We start from the raw sequence: 15,137 nt of genomic DNA on the forward strand, positions 1-15,137 counted from the left end.
TGCAATGGCCAGAGCTGGTGGTGGCCAGTGAACGAGAGAGAGGGAGAGGGACAGAGTGACAGTAGCTGTGCAGAGTGTGATGACAGGCCTCCCTCCCTTCTTGTTTTTATCTCACTCTCTTTTTTTCCTCCTCTCAGACTCTGTCTTTCTGTCCATCTTTGCTTCTCCATAATCCACCCTTGGACATCAGCTGAGAGTAAAGTGTGCCCAGGAGCAACAGAGTTTCTGGCCTCTGTGCATCAGTCACCTATGAGCTGTTCGTTCTTTCTTTCTTTCTTTCTTTCTTTCTTTCTTTCTTTCTTTCCTTCTTTCTTTCTTTCTTTCTTTCTTTCTTTCTTTCTTTCTTTCTTTCTTTCTTTCCTTCTTTCTTCGTTTTTTTGTTTTAAGTAGTAATAAAACAGTCTTACTTTAATTTTATTCAACTAAAAGTGTTAATTATGCACACTTACTGCAACCAGTGATGTGTATATTATTATGAATCATATAATGTAAGCAGCATTTTTGTAGCTGTCCTGTTGGGTAGTTATGTGTACTTCATTACAATGTATAATACAATAAATTATGTTCTCATTACAGGTCTAATCTGCTAAAAACACTAATAACTAGTAAGTGTAACTGTGGAATAAAAAAGGTACAGTGAAAAATACAATATTTCTCTATGAAATGTGGTACAGTTGTAGCATATAATGAAAATACTCTATGTATAAATTAAGACTTAAGCACCATCTTTGGCTAAATGTACTTACTTTGCACCACTGATCAAGAACCTTATTGTCTAACATCGGCACTGCACATGCTAAAACCTAAAAAGTACCACATGCAGTTTTGACATTTCAATACAATATGACATTTGAAGAGATTTTGATTTAATATGGAATGATGCTGCCACCGTCAATATTTGATAAGGAACGATGCTGCCAATGTCAAAATGCAATGTCAAATTTATTAAACTGGAAAGTTTCATCGTATCATATCAAGATTCACTATAAATGAAATATTCCCCTGTCATTCTTGGAATGAGATTTAACAGTGCAATTTATCTGGAAAATAGAAGCCCACAGTGTTAAAAATAACATTAAACTCCTCTGTCTGTACCGGTCATTCAGTGAGGTAATCTCTGTGCTCGAAAAGGACTTTTGGAGGATTGAATCTGTGTGTTCGGAGATTTGCCTCAGATAAAACACCAATGGACCTCCACTGTCAGATTAATGGACAGGATCTGAGAGACGCTTGACTCTTGGAGCAAATCAGATGGAAATTAATGAGCAAAAACTGGACCTCTCCTCTCCCACCACTGGCTCTACCTCCTCCTGACTGATGGGAAGATTAAGAAACTCATGAGGCTTGCGGTAAATGGGGAGCCCAAGTTACAATAGGGGACTGAGAAAAGCTCTCTCAGGTTTCCATCTTATTTGTATTAACACAGGTGTTAATACTGTTTCTTTTAGCACTTTGATTTATTAAATTGAATTTGATATAGGTACAGATTATCAAGCCAATCAAAGTTTTCTTAAAACACCACAAAGTAAAACAGTCACTTATAATGTTTTCTTTGTTATTGTCATCACACTAATTAAATATGATTGAATCAACCACAAACAATATAACAACATGTGTAAATTGTTGGAACCAGTTGACTTTGAGCTGCAAAGCATCGCAAAAACAAATATACTACACCCATATTGACACATGCACACACAACACACTCTAGTCTACCCATGTGCACATCACCAGCCTCCGTTCCCCTCTTGCCAGATTCCAGTTTTACGCACACACGGTGGACCTCGTATACCAGAGTTCTTTGCTCCACACCCGGGAGGAGCTGGCGATGGTGGTGGTGGGTCCCCTGACCTTGAACGCAGTAATGTTCCTGCTGGTTCTGATCAGATGGGGCTGTCAACAGATATTTGGCTCACTCCCTTCCTTCACGTCAAAGTTTATCATGGCTCAGGGAGTGTGGACAGTCCTCGACCCCCTGGCAGTCTTTGCAGTGGACGCCGTCCTCGGGGTAAGTCACTTAAAAATAACTTGGACACTTGTGCACTTTAAATAGGAGTTCACTTTATCTTGGCAAAGTGACTTTAGATTACAAAAAAAGGGGGGGAGGGGAGAGGGTGAGAAAATGTCCAAGGTTAGATGGGTGTCTTTTTTGGCAGCGCGTTGGATTTAGTCAGTGAGGAATGATTTGTACTGTTCATAGTTGTGACTCACTTGTCAAGAAGTGATGTCTAAATCAAATCCTGGTGAAATGACATGTGCGCAGGATTTAGTTGTGAGGCTGCTGATTGGAACCAACTGAATATCCCTCGCTTCGCCCTGCCCTTTCAACCCGTGAGGGGAAACTACAGTGGCTGCAATTCACTCTGAAAAATGTGAAAGGCCATATCTAGAGACAGCGTTTGGTTCAGCTACTGGGCTAGAAACATGATGGTTCAACATGGCGGACTCTGCGGAAGAAGACCTCACTCTGTAGCTATAACAAGCTCATTCTGAGGCAAAATAAAGAAAAGATGATTCTTATTTTCAGTTCATTATACGATGAATACATACTGTGAATATTATATTCAATTTCTGCCAGTATTCTGAAAATAGATCACACTGGACCTTTAAATTTGGTCAATGTCTGACCAAATAACTATATATATTTTGTTCTAATTTCTAAGCAATGAGTCCAAACCTTTATTATGTTAGTGATATTAAAAAGTTAGAAATAGGAGATGTATAGTTAGAGGAACATCAGCTGACCAGTGTGTGAAACTTTGTCCTTGAGCCATCATGTGATGTCTTTTTGATCAGTGCCAGGCAAGTGCTTCTCCATATTGCAAATGTCCAGTCTCATACATATAACGGATACAGATTTGCCCCTTTTCTTTCTTTTCTCTCTCCTCAGCGTCTCGCCTACAGTCCAGACACACCAGTGGGTGACGCAGCCAAGCTTTACTGGCACTTCTATCGGGCTGACCAATCAGGTGCAGCGGGAGTGATCATCACTCTCTTCCTCTACGCTGTGCTCTTCCTGCTCTCCATCACCATCCTCTCCATTTACGTGCTCAGGTGAGACAGACAGGAAGATGATGACCTGATTCAATTTTTATTTGGCTAACTGTGAATATACTTAATCTTTGTTTACATGATGCTGACCAGTGAACACAAATGAACCACTGGCATGTGCAGCCTAAGAACTTGAGAAACATTCCTCAGTAGTGGAAAGCAACCAACTTATTGTCAGTGCATGTCAGGATCGAGAGAAACCGTGTTGTATGACCAAGACAAAACACCGGTACAGCCATGATCCCATAAGTACGGTCAATTCTGGTTCTAGTGCACCCAGTTCCTTCATTATTCCATATAGCTCATTCACCCCTGACTAAGCTCTGTATCTGACCTTCCTGGTGGCTTAAAAAACATCACAACACGGCTCAAGTTGGAAATTATCATTTGGGTATTTTTGAGTCAAAGCAGCCTGTAGGGACAGTCTGCCAGTAAAGAGGAAGACCCTTTCTGAAACACCAGCCTACTATTCTCTAGCACCCGTTCAGAAATAACTCTAAACCCTCCAGGACCGCAGCCCTCTGCCATGTTCCACCCCATTCACCATTTCTTTCTCTCCTCTGTCCGCAGAAAAGCACAAAAAACTGATGAAAATGGAAACAATCTACATAATCCTTTTGATTTTATAGCGGAAATACTTATGCAGTTATGCATCAACCTTACCCAAATATACGTTGAGTTATCAGACACAAAAGCAGAAATACACACAGTCGCCTTTTTTTTTAACGTACCATTCTCTGCAATTGGTTGGAAAATTGAAAGCGAATCTAATTCAAAAGTTCGATGCATTTTGATATAGCGTGAACATATAACCCCCTTACATTATCCGATTAGGCATCAACCATGGTTGGTGTCACTGCAGGTTTCGTACAGACTGAAATGGACTGCATATACATAGTGGTGAACACATATATTCTATCTCAATGCACTGTGTGTTCCACTCATGTCTTGCAGATTGAGGTCACCCATGTTGAAGCATTCACTTGCTTGGTTTGTGTTTTGGCTTTGCACCTCAGACAATTTTAACATTTATTTTTTTTTTTTACCAAGCCTTCATTTCCTCTGTAGCTGTTAGATGCTTCCTGATCAGTAGGGATAAACAGGAAAAACGTAACACAAGTGTGAATCTCTCACAGCCTAGTCAGTCATCTAAATTCTCTTTCTTTGAGAAGAGTTAAATCTGGGACTTGGTTGTGGACTTGTGAAGATGTTTCACTTCTAATCCAAGAAGCCTCTTCAGTTCTGACTGACTGGTGGGAAAAGATATTTAGCCTTGGTGGGATTGTTAACCAGGCCATTGTTTTCACTTATTTCTTTAATGCTCCCTGTTGTGACGACTATCATCTGAGTTGTTACAGTCATACCTGGTGTGGACGACAGTCTTTGGAGTCAAGTGAGGCAAAGTGAGAATTGTTGTTTAAGAACTATATATACACACACATGGCCTCACGTGACTTCATCAACTGATAAATAACAATGGTTGTCACAACAGAGTCATGTGACTTCAATCAATGTTGTCCACACTGGAGCTCAGGTGACCTTAACGATAACAACTGGAAACAATGGACTAGTTAACAATGGACTAGTTAACAATGGACTAGTTAACAATCCCAGCAAGGCTCAGCCACAAGTCTCTTGGATGAGAGGTGAAACATCTTGATAGATCTATAGCCAAGTCCAGTTGCCCCAGAATTGCCCTTTTTCTCAGTATTAGAGAAACTCTGGCAATTGATGCTGCATTGCAATGTGAAGGCAGACTTAAACATATGCCGCAGAACTACTGGCTCCAAATTTCCAGCTTAAGGGATGACTATTGCACTTCTTAAATAATAGAAGGACATCATTTTTTGCAGCATGGAAGTAAAAAGAAAAGTAGAAGGGCGGGTGATAAATTACTGAATAATGTAACTCAGTATTCATCCAAGGTGTGTTCTCCCACCCTCATATAAGACCAAATTCCATTAACGGCTCAAAATGTAAGAAAACCCTTATTGAATTAATCAGTTTGAGATTGGCGGCCGAGGAGAGGGTGCCATCTAATTTCAGTAAGCGGGACGCTTATCGGGCTCCAGCTAAATGGACAATATTAAAACAGCATCCGGGAATAATGACTTCTGCCACTCAACCGCCACACGGGTTTGTATTGAATGTAGGCCACGAGGCTGAAGCAAGGCTGATAATTTTATGGGTTACAGTTTCCTATTGGCTGCAAGGAAGGGGCTCTGACACAGAGCGTGACCTATTTCTAAAAAAAGGCCTCAGGCTATATGTATAGATAGAATGGACTGTTATCCTTTTTTAATTACATTTTAGGCAGCCTTTATTCACTGGCTGCAGGAGTACACATCAGTGATGTGTTTTACACCTCTATCCTCTTTGAAACTTTAGAAACACCAAAAAGAATAATGTTATATTGACAGTGCTGCAGTAACATCCAAACAATTACAAGGTCAAGACTAAACATGCAGTTTAAACATGCAGTTTAAACTGGGTCTAAGAGGGCAGTGACACTCCATAGCCAAATCACTCATTGATCACCTCTTGCACTGATTGGATGCTATATCTTGTACATTGTCATGAGATTGAGATGTAGGATAAGCTTCTATTGTTTGGCAATATTTAGCATGTTCAGTGATTTAAAGACGGAAAACTGAAATTCAGTATGAATATATTTATTGTACATAGGTTTACAACACAAAAATAGACTTTATCCACTGTGGTGATGTTGTCATGAATATTCTCTTAAATTATTCCATAAGTCAACCCATGTCCTTAAAGTGACCCCTATACTGAAGAAGAGCTGATGAGAGCCTTATCATCCAGGTCATACCCCAGATATAAGTCACACATACTTACATTCAGGGCACTTCCAACACCGCAGAAATGAACCAGTTTTGAAGCACGGAGATACAAAGATAGTGAATTCCACCAAGAGAGAGACCGCATAAATGAATGAGAAGCACAATTCAAATGTAGGATGAAAATGAATGCATGCTATTCCTGTGTCTGAGGTCAAGATTCTACAAACATCCCTCTCCCAAGAGCGATGGGGAATGATGCTGAGTTCAAAGCTCCGCACCAGCTTCTTGTATAAATCCCAGTCTCCTTGATGTTGGTTTTATTTGAGAGTTGATTACCCTCTGACAGACTAGAATCTCTATGGAAGGGCACAAGGTCTTCTGGTTTTGATGGTCAGCCAAGGCATTTGTTTACAGACATGGTGATTCTTTTTAGGGGTTGGCTGCATGCACCCTTGTGTGGCAAAAGAAAAATAACACTTTGGTGATGTGTGCTCATCTGGAGGTATGAATCAATAAGCCTTCTGCTGTGCCGTTTCGTTTTCTTGTGACTCAGGCCGGTCTCTCCAGACACATCTGCAACCAGCACGTCCGTTACATCTGCCATGTTTGAAGCTCAGCATTAACACTGAAGAACATCCCAGGATCTGACTCCCACACATTAACAGATGTACAACCACGCAGACACACAGCCAAACACAGACATTGTTACAGTCAGCTTGTGTTAACAAAGTGCTTCCCACTCACAGGCCAATTTGTTTGATTCCTTTTGCTCTTTCATTGTGTTTGAATTGATGTATTTACTTGCACTACAAACATGCTTTGTGTAATCAATAGAAGATTCATGGTGTCTTCCAGCAAGTTGGGATCATTGTGATTTGACCTGTTCCACAAAAGCCAGCCAATATGACAGCAAAAAAGAGGGCATGATGCTGTTTGGCAGAGAGGTAGCCACACAGCTGGTTATCCACAATTTTCATCTTTGACACCAGGCAAAGATGTGTGTCTTTTCTTGTTTTGACATTTGACCCCATGTGACCTTTACAGGGCAAAGACAGTGATTCAGTATGGCGTCATCCATGCTACCACTTCCCCCTCCTCACTCTTTCTCTTCACTCCACACCTTCTAGATTCCACAATGGTGGCCGCATGCTGGATGTCTTTCAGCGGCTCACAGCCAAGGAGGGTGCATACTTTCTGCCTCAAGACCTGGAGCTGTCCAATCAGGAACTGAGCTACATTGTAAAGAAGGCGGAGCAGTGGAGAGGCTTCAATGGGGAGAGGCGCAAGGTATAAGTATCTCACCACACAGCAGCCTCTCCTGTCTCTCTAGACAATGCTCTTCTCAAACCCTTGGAGATTAATTGGGCTAATGGATGTTTTCTTAAAGAGAGAATGAGCCAAAAGGTCAATGGTACTAATCTGTTCGATTGGGCTGTGTATAGGAGAGGAACTACAGTTGGTTATTTGTAATCCCGAGAGGTTTCTGCCATGTTTTGGTGCTGAAGGAAAGACTGGCTGCGGAGGGAAGAGTTTGATACTGAAAGGAACATTTAATGGCAGCCATGTTGCCATCTCACATTTTCATCAATACCACATTAGATGTGGTCACTTTAACGAAGATATTACGTCCGAGAGGATGTATAGAACAGGCTCATTTTATATCATTACATTTTCTTTAGTTACATTTCAGAAAGCTGAGAATTCATCTCAGAGGTCTTTAGCTTCATTCTAATTAGTACAAGATAATTACCAAAACAGAAACTCGGCTAGCGGGCTGCCTGATTAGTCTGTGGAAACCAATTTCCAAAGATATTTCATTAAAGCAAGACTGCTCAATCAACACACATACCGGGGCGCATATGCATATGTTACACTGGGCATTCTCTTGATGTGGACAACTTGGTGTCATGGGGAATGCAGGATTCCAGTTCACATAAATGCATGTCCCCATGAAATTACTATTGCTGGGGAGAGGCTGTCGCATGTTTGACAGCCTTGCGTAGGTCGATGGTGATGACACAGGAAAGGGCAGTGTATTAGCACCGAGCCTACACCCGATGTAGAATCTTTGCATAGTGATTGAAAATGTGACTTGTTGAGATAAGGCAAATGGAACACAGCGATCAAACTGCAGCCCCCTTTAATTTATTCTCTAGGATTTGTTAGTGGCACACATCGCTCGGTGTTCTCTGTGTTCATTAACTCCTTTGCTCTTTGCTTGCACAAGTTCATATGGCTGTAAAAGGATCAAATCCGACCGGAAACCGAGGAAGATACTCTGTTTCTGGTAAAAGATGGACTGGCTGTCAGCTCTCAGGGATCACACTTAGAAATTATGCACCATTTTGTCTTAAAGGGGAATGAATGACACAAAGTCAACTAATCCAAAATGTGTTAATAGTTCTTATTTGTATGACTTGCAAAAATCTAATTAGAAGGAAATCAACTTCCTCTGTGACAAATTAATCTACGCTTTGAATGTCTGCTTCCCACAGTGTGAGTGGAGCCATCTTTACAAACACAATTAAAGGCATGCCTCTCATAGAAAATCATCAAGTAGTAGTGACAACTGATGTGTTTCAACTGATAAATACATGATTACCATTAGTAAATACAAGATTGTGTCTTTTGGAATGTGTCACACTTATCACACGAATGGCAATAATGATTGCAGTTCAACAGATGGCACTTATAGGTTTGTTTTTAACTGTTGCTGCTGCTCTGCCATCAGCTTCTTTGAGCGCTCTCTGCCATCATAGAGAGATTGATAATGGTAGAATCGCAACCATCACTTTAACTAGACATAGTATCAGTAGATGTTCTCATTTCCTGTGCTTTTGAGTGAGAATCTTATCAAAACAGAGCCCATGAAAAATTATGATGAATCATGTTTACACGGTTGATACTTGAAAATAACTTGTTTATTTACCTCAAAGTGTCTTAATTTATTATTAAACTCATAAGATACGATTTGTGTGATGTATAACTATAGACATAAAGTTTTTTTGTTTGTTACACCTGTCTTGTAAGCCTTAATGAACTGCAACCCATGCTCTGAGAGATGACTACACTACTGCTAATGGGATGGTGATGGACCTGTTTATTGGGAGAAAATTGAACCTCCCAATGTTTAGAGACTTTGAAAGAAATTACACCCCCAAAGTTTGTGATTAAGAAAATGCTTCATTTAGCTGCTGATGGCCTCTTGCTGTGGTGGCACTGCTAAATCATCCTTGCATTACTGCATATCTCCGTGCACAGCAACAATTACAGCATACTTCATATTGTCCCTAATTTGCCGTTATTAAACTGATAAAATGCTAACACGTTAACACATTCTCCAGCATGATGAAAATTTAGGGTTATTGCATTTTATGATTTTTACATTATTCAAGCCAGCCATTTTTCATCAAAATAAGATGGGCCTTGCCATTATTCCATAATTATTGTAACAATTTCTCCCGTGAAAAGGGTCACTTTCCTAACTCAGCAAAGACATATCCCTATTAGACTAATTTGCCTACATGCAAATTTTTGTCATTTTTCCCTCATTAACTATTTATCATAGACAGGAAAAAAATATATTCATGAAGGCGAGCAAGGAGCAGCCCGACAGAGCTGAAACTAATATTTTGCAACTCTAATGATTTTTTGCATCCTTAATTAGATAGAATAAGGTTGATATGATTAGGTCAGGATGTAGTGTTTTTCATTAAAAATACATTTCAGAAACTGTATTCCAAATGTGCCCTTGCAATTAAATAATGAATCCGACGCATTCCTTATTACGGACCCAATTAATATCAGAGGCAAGGGCGTAATTTTAATAACAGTGGGCCACGAGGCCTTCATTAGCTGAGTGAGAGAAAGGAGGGATGAGGAGAAGGAAAACAAGGCACTCGCAGGAACAGCAGCAGTCAGATATTGAGCCAATTTTACAAAGTTATTGAACAGTACTTTTAAAAGGATAAAGTATGACATTTTCAACAATAAGATCTGGGGCAAACAGGAACTGCAAAAACCTCATGTTTGTTTTGGCCTAATTTGATACTGGTTGTATGTCAGAGCTGAAGTGAAAATGTAAAATGGTTTAGGGAATCACAAGTGAAAGTCTTTTGCGGTTAATCTAGTACTTTAATGTGGGTTATAACATGCAGAAGCAAATTTAATACCTCTTCTGCAGCACCCTATAGAGGTGTTTAAGCTGCATTGCAGGTAGCAAATTGTTGTTGCTTGCCTGTGCATTGGTAAAGAAACCTTTAATAGAAATCTGTCAGCCAGTTTGCATTTTGCTTGACCAGCCAATCCACTTTTTCAGAATCCATTGTACCTTTACAGTTACTGATCACAACAAACATAACTGGTAAGTAAAATAAGATATCAGAACAGAATATAGTATTCGCCAACAATGGAGAAACGTATTTGCAGAGCATCAGAGGTTTCCCAATATTGTGTATATTATCATCATTTTACTATTGTTTATACTAGGCAGGACCACAAGCACAGATACAGTTAAAGCAAGCAAAACAAAATGCAATATGATTATAATCAATTAGGTTAAAATGACTTCTCTGAATGTGCTGTGCTTTAACTTAGAACTCAGCAAAATCTCTCTGATGCTGTATCTCCCTCCAGCACTGAAACAATAAAAAAAAGAATCCACATTCAATAACCAACCTGCAAATGGCCTATTATTATCAAACTTGTAATTTTCACAAGGCAGTCATAAAACATAATCTAATTTTTACTTTCTCACCAATTAACTTTATATTATAGATTCCTCCACGCCATATGATCATTTGAGTTGCTTCAAGGTTTAAATATTACTCTCAGGTCAAGATGTCGGCAGTACAGCTTACTGGCTAAGCAAAGTGGGCAAATGAGGCAAGGACCTATCTACCTGTGTGTTCTTTAATTTGATCACAGGAAGGAAGGGAAAAGAATGAGTTTCTGTTAAAGATCATTAGCCCCAAGTGTTGTGGATAACAGCTGAGAGACGGGGCATTAGCTCACCCACCAATTATGGCATTTTTCATAATTGAAATTCCTTAAGACTTACTTCACACTTTTTGTATAACACTGCTATTTACGTGCGTAGCAGTGGTTACACCTTTTACACTTAGTTTTGCTTCAAGCACAAGGGAAATAGCTTGGAGCTTATGCTTGTGGTATTTTTTAAATTAATATATGTAATGTTCTTATATCCCTTTGGTGAAGTGTGTGTCACTTGGCATAGTAAAATATATATATATATATATATATATATATAATTATATCATATATATAATATGTTGGCTGAGATTGCAACCAAGGTCAACTCTCAGGAATCAAACTTAGCTCAGAGGAACTGTGTTTGTCACTGTTTTTGAGATGGCATGGAGGCTAATAAAACCTGTGGCACAAGCCAATCAAAAGTTGACAGATACTGAGGAAACCGCATTTGACACTGCAGATCATTCACATAGAGGCGAGTTTGTACAAAATGAAACAAACAAACAAGAATCTTCACTTTCACTTTCCCGGTGCTTTTAGTACTATCATGCTCTGAGCTAGTGAATGTGCTAGCATGCTCCACATCATACTAGTGGTTCAGTAATGAGCCCCATTAATTATGTAAAGGCAGTGATGCAGATGGACCTAATTAATTGTCTCCCGTCACCCCCTTGATTACTGTACCTGGAAGGGAGGTGTTAATTTCTGTAATACTTAAGCAGGTACGCAAACTGTTTTGTCAGAGCCACTGCTATGACAATGACAGAGTAGAGCGCCAGCTTACCCGCTGCAAAGCTCTTTTCCTGTTAATTCACCAAAAGGAAACTTTCCCAGTGGTGGTTGGTGGTGACATTGTGATAATTGAAGGAGAGAGGGAGAGATTAAAAGAAGTGGGGAAGGAGGGAGGGGAGGAGAGAGGGGGGTCTGTGTGGTGGCCCTGGAGATGTTTTCGCAACCTGATTGCATCAACATTTGCGTACCTTCGTGCCGTTTGTCTCCGTATGTCTGGGTAATGGGTTACCAGCGGGCAAGTTTGGGAACACCCAAGGTGCTTTGCAACAGCAGCGTGGTTGGTGGGGAGTAAACCTGTTGAGAGTCAAACAGCACAGATTGGAGTGGTAATGATAACCCGAGTCTGGGAGGCTGGCTGTTAATCATATAAGATGGGTTCTCCATCTTAACCTACAGAAGCGTAATGATGGTACCACCTGACCAAAGAGATACCAAGGCCATCCTTCTTCCCACCGATTACATTGTGACAAAAAAGAAAAATTGTAGCAATAATTTTATTGCAAAGTTAATTCAGAAGTATTCCTTGCCTTTCAGACAAAATAATAAACTAATTTGTTAAAAAACATAAATTTGCGGAACTAAATAGCTTTAAGAAGACACACCTCTGCCACCTTATTTGCTTTTATTTTTAATATATCACTGTGAGTTTTGACATCACAAAATCTAGATTTCATGTCTCAAGAAACTCAAGATGACAATACACGCAATATATATTAAGTAGCACTTTACCTGGTTTATCATCAGTCAAATAGTACAGTAAAGTGAGTACGAGGCCACCTGAGATGCAAATCTAAACCCGAGAAAAGGAAGAAGAAGCTTTTGAGAGGAAAATGGACAGAGGGAGCAGTAGACCATGGCAGGATACACAGGAACCGCTGTCACACCACAATAGAACCCTCAGCTCCTGAACAGGAACCCATAACAGTAACACAGGAACACCAGGAGAGGAGAATAGGAGCTGAGTGCTTCAGTAGCACGGGAGGGGTCGTCTAGAGTCAGAGGGCAACTATTGGTCTATGGTGTGTGTGTGTGTGTGCATGCATGTGTGTAAGCATAGGGTCAAAGAAGTCCTCCCAACCCCCCTAACAACCTCTACCATAGAGCAGTGTGGTCAGTGTGAATTCACGTGCTCAGTGCGCATTTCTACTCTGCCCATGTGTGTGTATACATCGTCACACACATTTGTAAGTGTGAGTACATGCACGCAAACCTTTCCGTGCGCTTGCATGTGCATGTCACATTAGAGTGGCTTCTTCAATTACAGCGGATGGGTTTTTTTTTTTTTTTTTTTTTTAGTGGACAGCGCTGAGGGCCCCAATGGCCCCGGGCGATAGCAAGCAGGCAGGCAGGCAAGGACAGGAGCGACGTAGCAGCAAGCACAGCTTCCATAGTCAGAGCATTAGGGAGCTCAATATGAGATATGACTGCAAAGACTACATTCCTATGTTCCTGAAAAGGTCATGGACTTTGCTGGGCAGTAATGTGTGAAAGCGGTGCACAGTGGTTAAAAAAAAAAAGAGGGTAAGAAAAAAAAAAAACAGATAAAGATCAAACACATGTACACTCTCACCTTCATCTCACACATTTAAGATTTTATGGACCCAAATGCAAAACACATCCTTCCACTGAGCCATTCAAAGCAGTGCTAGAATTAAAATAGAATACATATTATCTCTGGGGGGGACACCAGCCAAGTGATGTTAATACAGAATACCATCTTTGAATTATGATCAGACAGAGAGGATCCACACACTGATGAGCACCTAGTTTCATCCAATGTCTAAAGAACTACAACAATAATCCTTTAAGAGCTATTTGCAGGGCTTTTTGTGCACATTTACCATCTACATCTACATTAAATGAGCTATGGGAGGTGAGCTGCTCTCCATCAGTCAGCCCCTTGTACCTATTTCTCACTCAGTATTGTTCTGCTTCCTCTCTGACCTCTGTTTAGCACTACGAACAATAGCCATACGTAGCTTTCTCGAGAGACCTGACCATGTGAGGGCATGGACCCAAGAAGAGCTATAACCGGTGTCTCAGTGGGTCTTGGCAGGCATTTCAGGTCATTTCAGTCGTCTAACAAACAAAGGTGATCATAACTGCATGCGGCTTCACTATAAGGTAGCAATCAATACCAGTACTGTCTGATAGGCTCGAGTCACAGCAGCCATCAGGGTTCACTTCCTATGTATTATATAAGGTCTACATTTTAGGGGCCATCTTATATTTTACTTGACATCTTAACATTTAGTGTGTGGAGTGGAGAGTTTTCTGATACCTTTACTGTCTTATAAATGCTAGCAATTTCTAGCTTCAAGCAGAAAAAATGTCATGTTGACTGTATTTTGTTCAGTAGTAAATAAGTCAGGATGAAATGAGAATGTTTTATTGATTAATTGATTGATATTTCTTATATTCAGAAATTATCATCATATGACCAGGGTTTCATTTTGCATTGATACATTTTTAGTTCTATGAACAAAAGTAAAGACTTTAAGCTTTTTCCTCCTTTTGTTTAACTTCCACAAAGTGATGCACTCACTTCCCTCACAAACACCGCACTATAACGCCTTATCCTATTTCTTAACAGGCCCACGGTTTCAGCACAGTAGATAGAGAGAGAAAAGCGAAAGTGTTCCAGTATGAACTCGTCGGTGTGAACAGTTTAATTACAGGGAGTGTCAGCCCCATTGCTTAATGTGTCCCTCACAATTAATCCAGGGAGAGGATGTCATTATCTACCAAAGCCTGGGCCTGGGCAGGCGTTTCTGTCAGACAGAAAAGAGGGAGGGAATGAGAGAGTGAAAAAGAGTCAAAAGAAGGAAGTGCCTTTAGTTAGCAGCCGACAGTATGGTCAACCTCTGTGTCTCACAAAAGGATCATGCTAAGATTCTTGGAGATCATTTCCAAACATTGTGCTCGTCAGATTGTTTCGGACACTTGCCTCTTGTGACTCCGTCAATAAGGAAGAGATTTTCTTTTTATTCATAATATGAAGCTTTACCCATCAGCTGTCAAAACATGTCCAGCTGGAAGAAGTTAGATTGATGCTAGGTTTTCACCACTTTGAGACGCTTTTCCATCTTTCCCTACTTCCTCCTCCATCAGGCCAAGACCTAAGGAGTCCCGGCCAGTTCCCTTGCCATCCCATAATGCGAAACAGAAGGGAACAAATTGGACTGTTGAAGAGTGAGAAAAAGAAGCTCAGGAGCTCTGCACACATGGAAACAAGAATTTAAAAGATTCATCTCACACCAGAGGTTTCATGACCAAACCACTGTGGAGTCGCATGGATATAGAATGTAGTTTAACCAAAACATTTAATTGATTAATGCTACATGTAGACCAGTAGACTGTAGTAATCAAGTTAATCAGCTGAAGAAATGTTACAAGTCACGTACCACATTTGCAGACATACTTTGTGTACACACACATAGGGGCAATGCTGTGCGTAAAGCTCACTCAGACACACACACAAAGATGCATATACAGCCTCTG

At 40.4% G+C, this 15,137-nt stretch overlaps 1 protein-coding gene across 3 annotated transcripts in view; it reads left to right on the top strand.

The window, feature by feature from the left end:
• ofcc1 (orofacial cleft 1 candidate 1) overlaps nt 1–15,137 on the top strand; it is an 87,852-nt gene that overhangs the window by 57,492 nt on the left and 15,223 nt on the right. For all 3 annotated transcript variants that reach the window (XM_027274009.1, XM_027274007.1, XM_027274008.1), the window contains 3 exons: nt 1,756–2,008; nt 2,891–3,054; nt 6,980–7,139. In XM_027274009.1, coding sequence (XP_027129810.1) covers nt 1,756–2,008; nt 2,891–3,054; nt 6,980–7,139 — 577 coding nt within the window. The remainder of the gene's footprint in view (nt 1–1,755; nt 2,009–2,890; nt 3,055–6,979; nt 7,140–15,137) is intronic.

The sequence above is a fragment of the Larimichthys crocea genome, chromosome XXIII (genome assembly GCF_000972845.2).
Source record: "Larimichthys crocea isolate SSNF chromosome XXIII, L_crocea_2.0, whole genome shotgun sequence".
Lineage (NCBI taxonomy): Eukaryota > Metazoa > Chordata > Actinopteri > Sciaenidae > Larimichthys > Larimichthys crocea.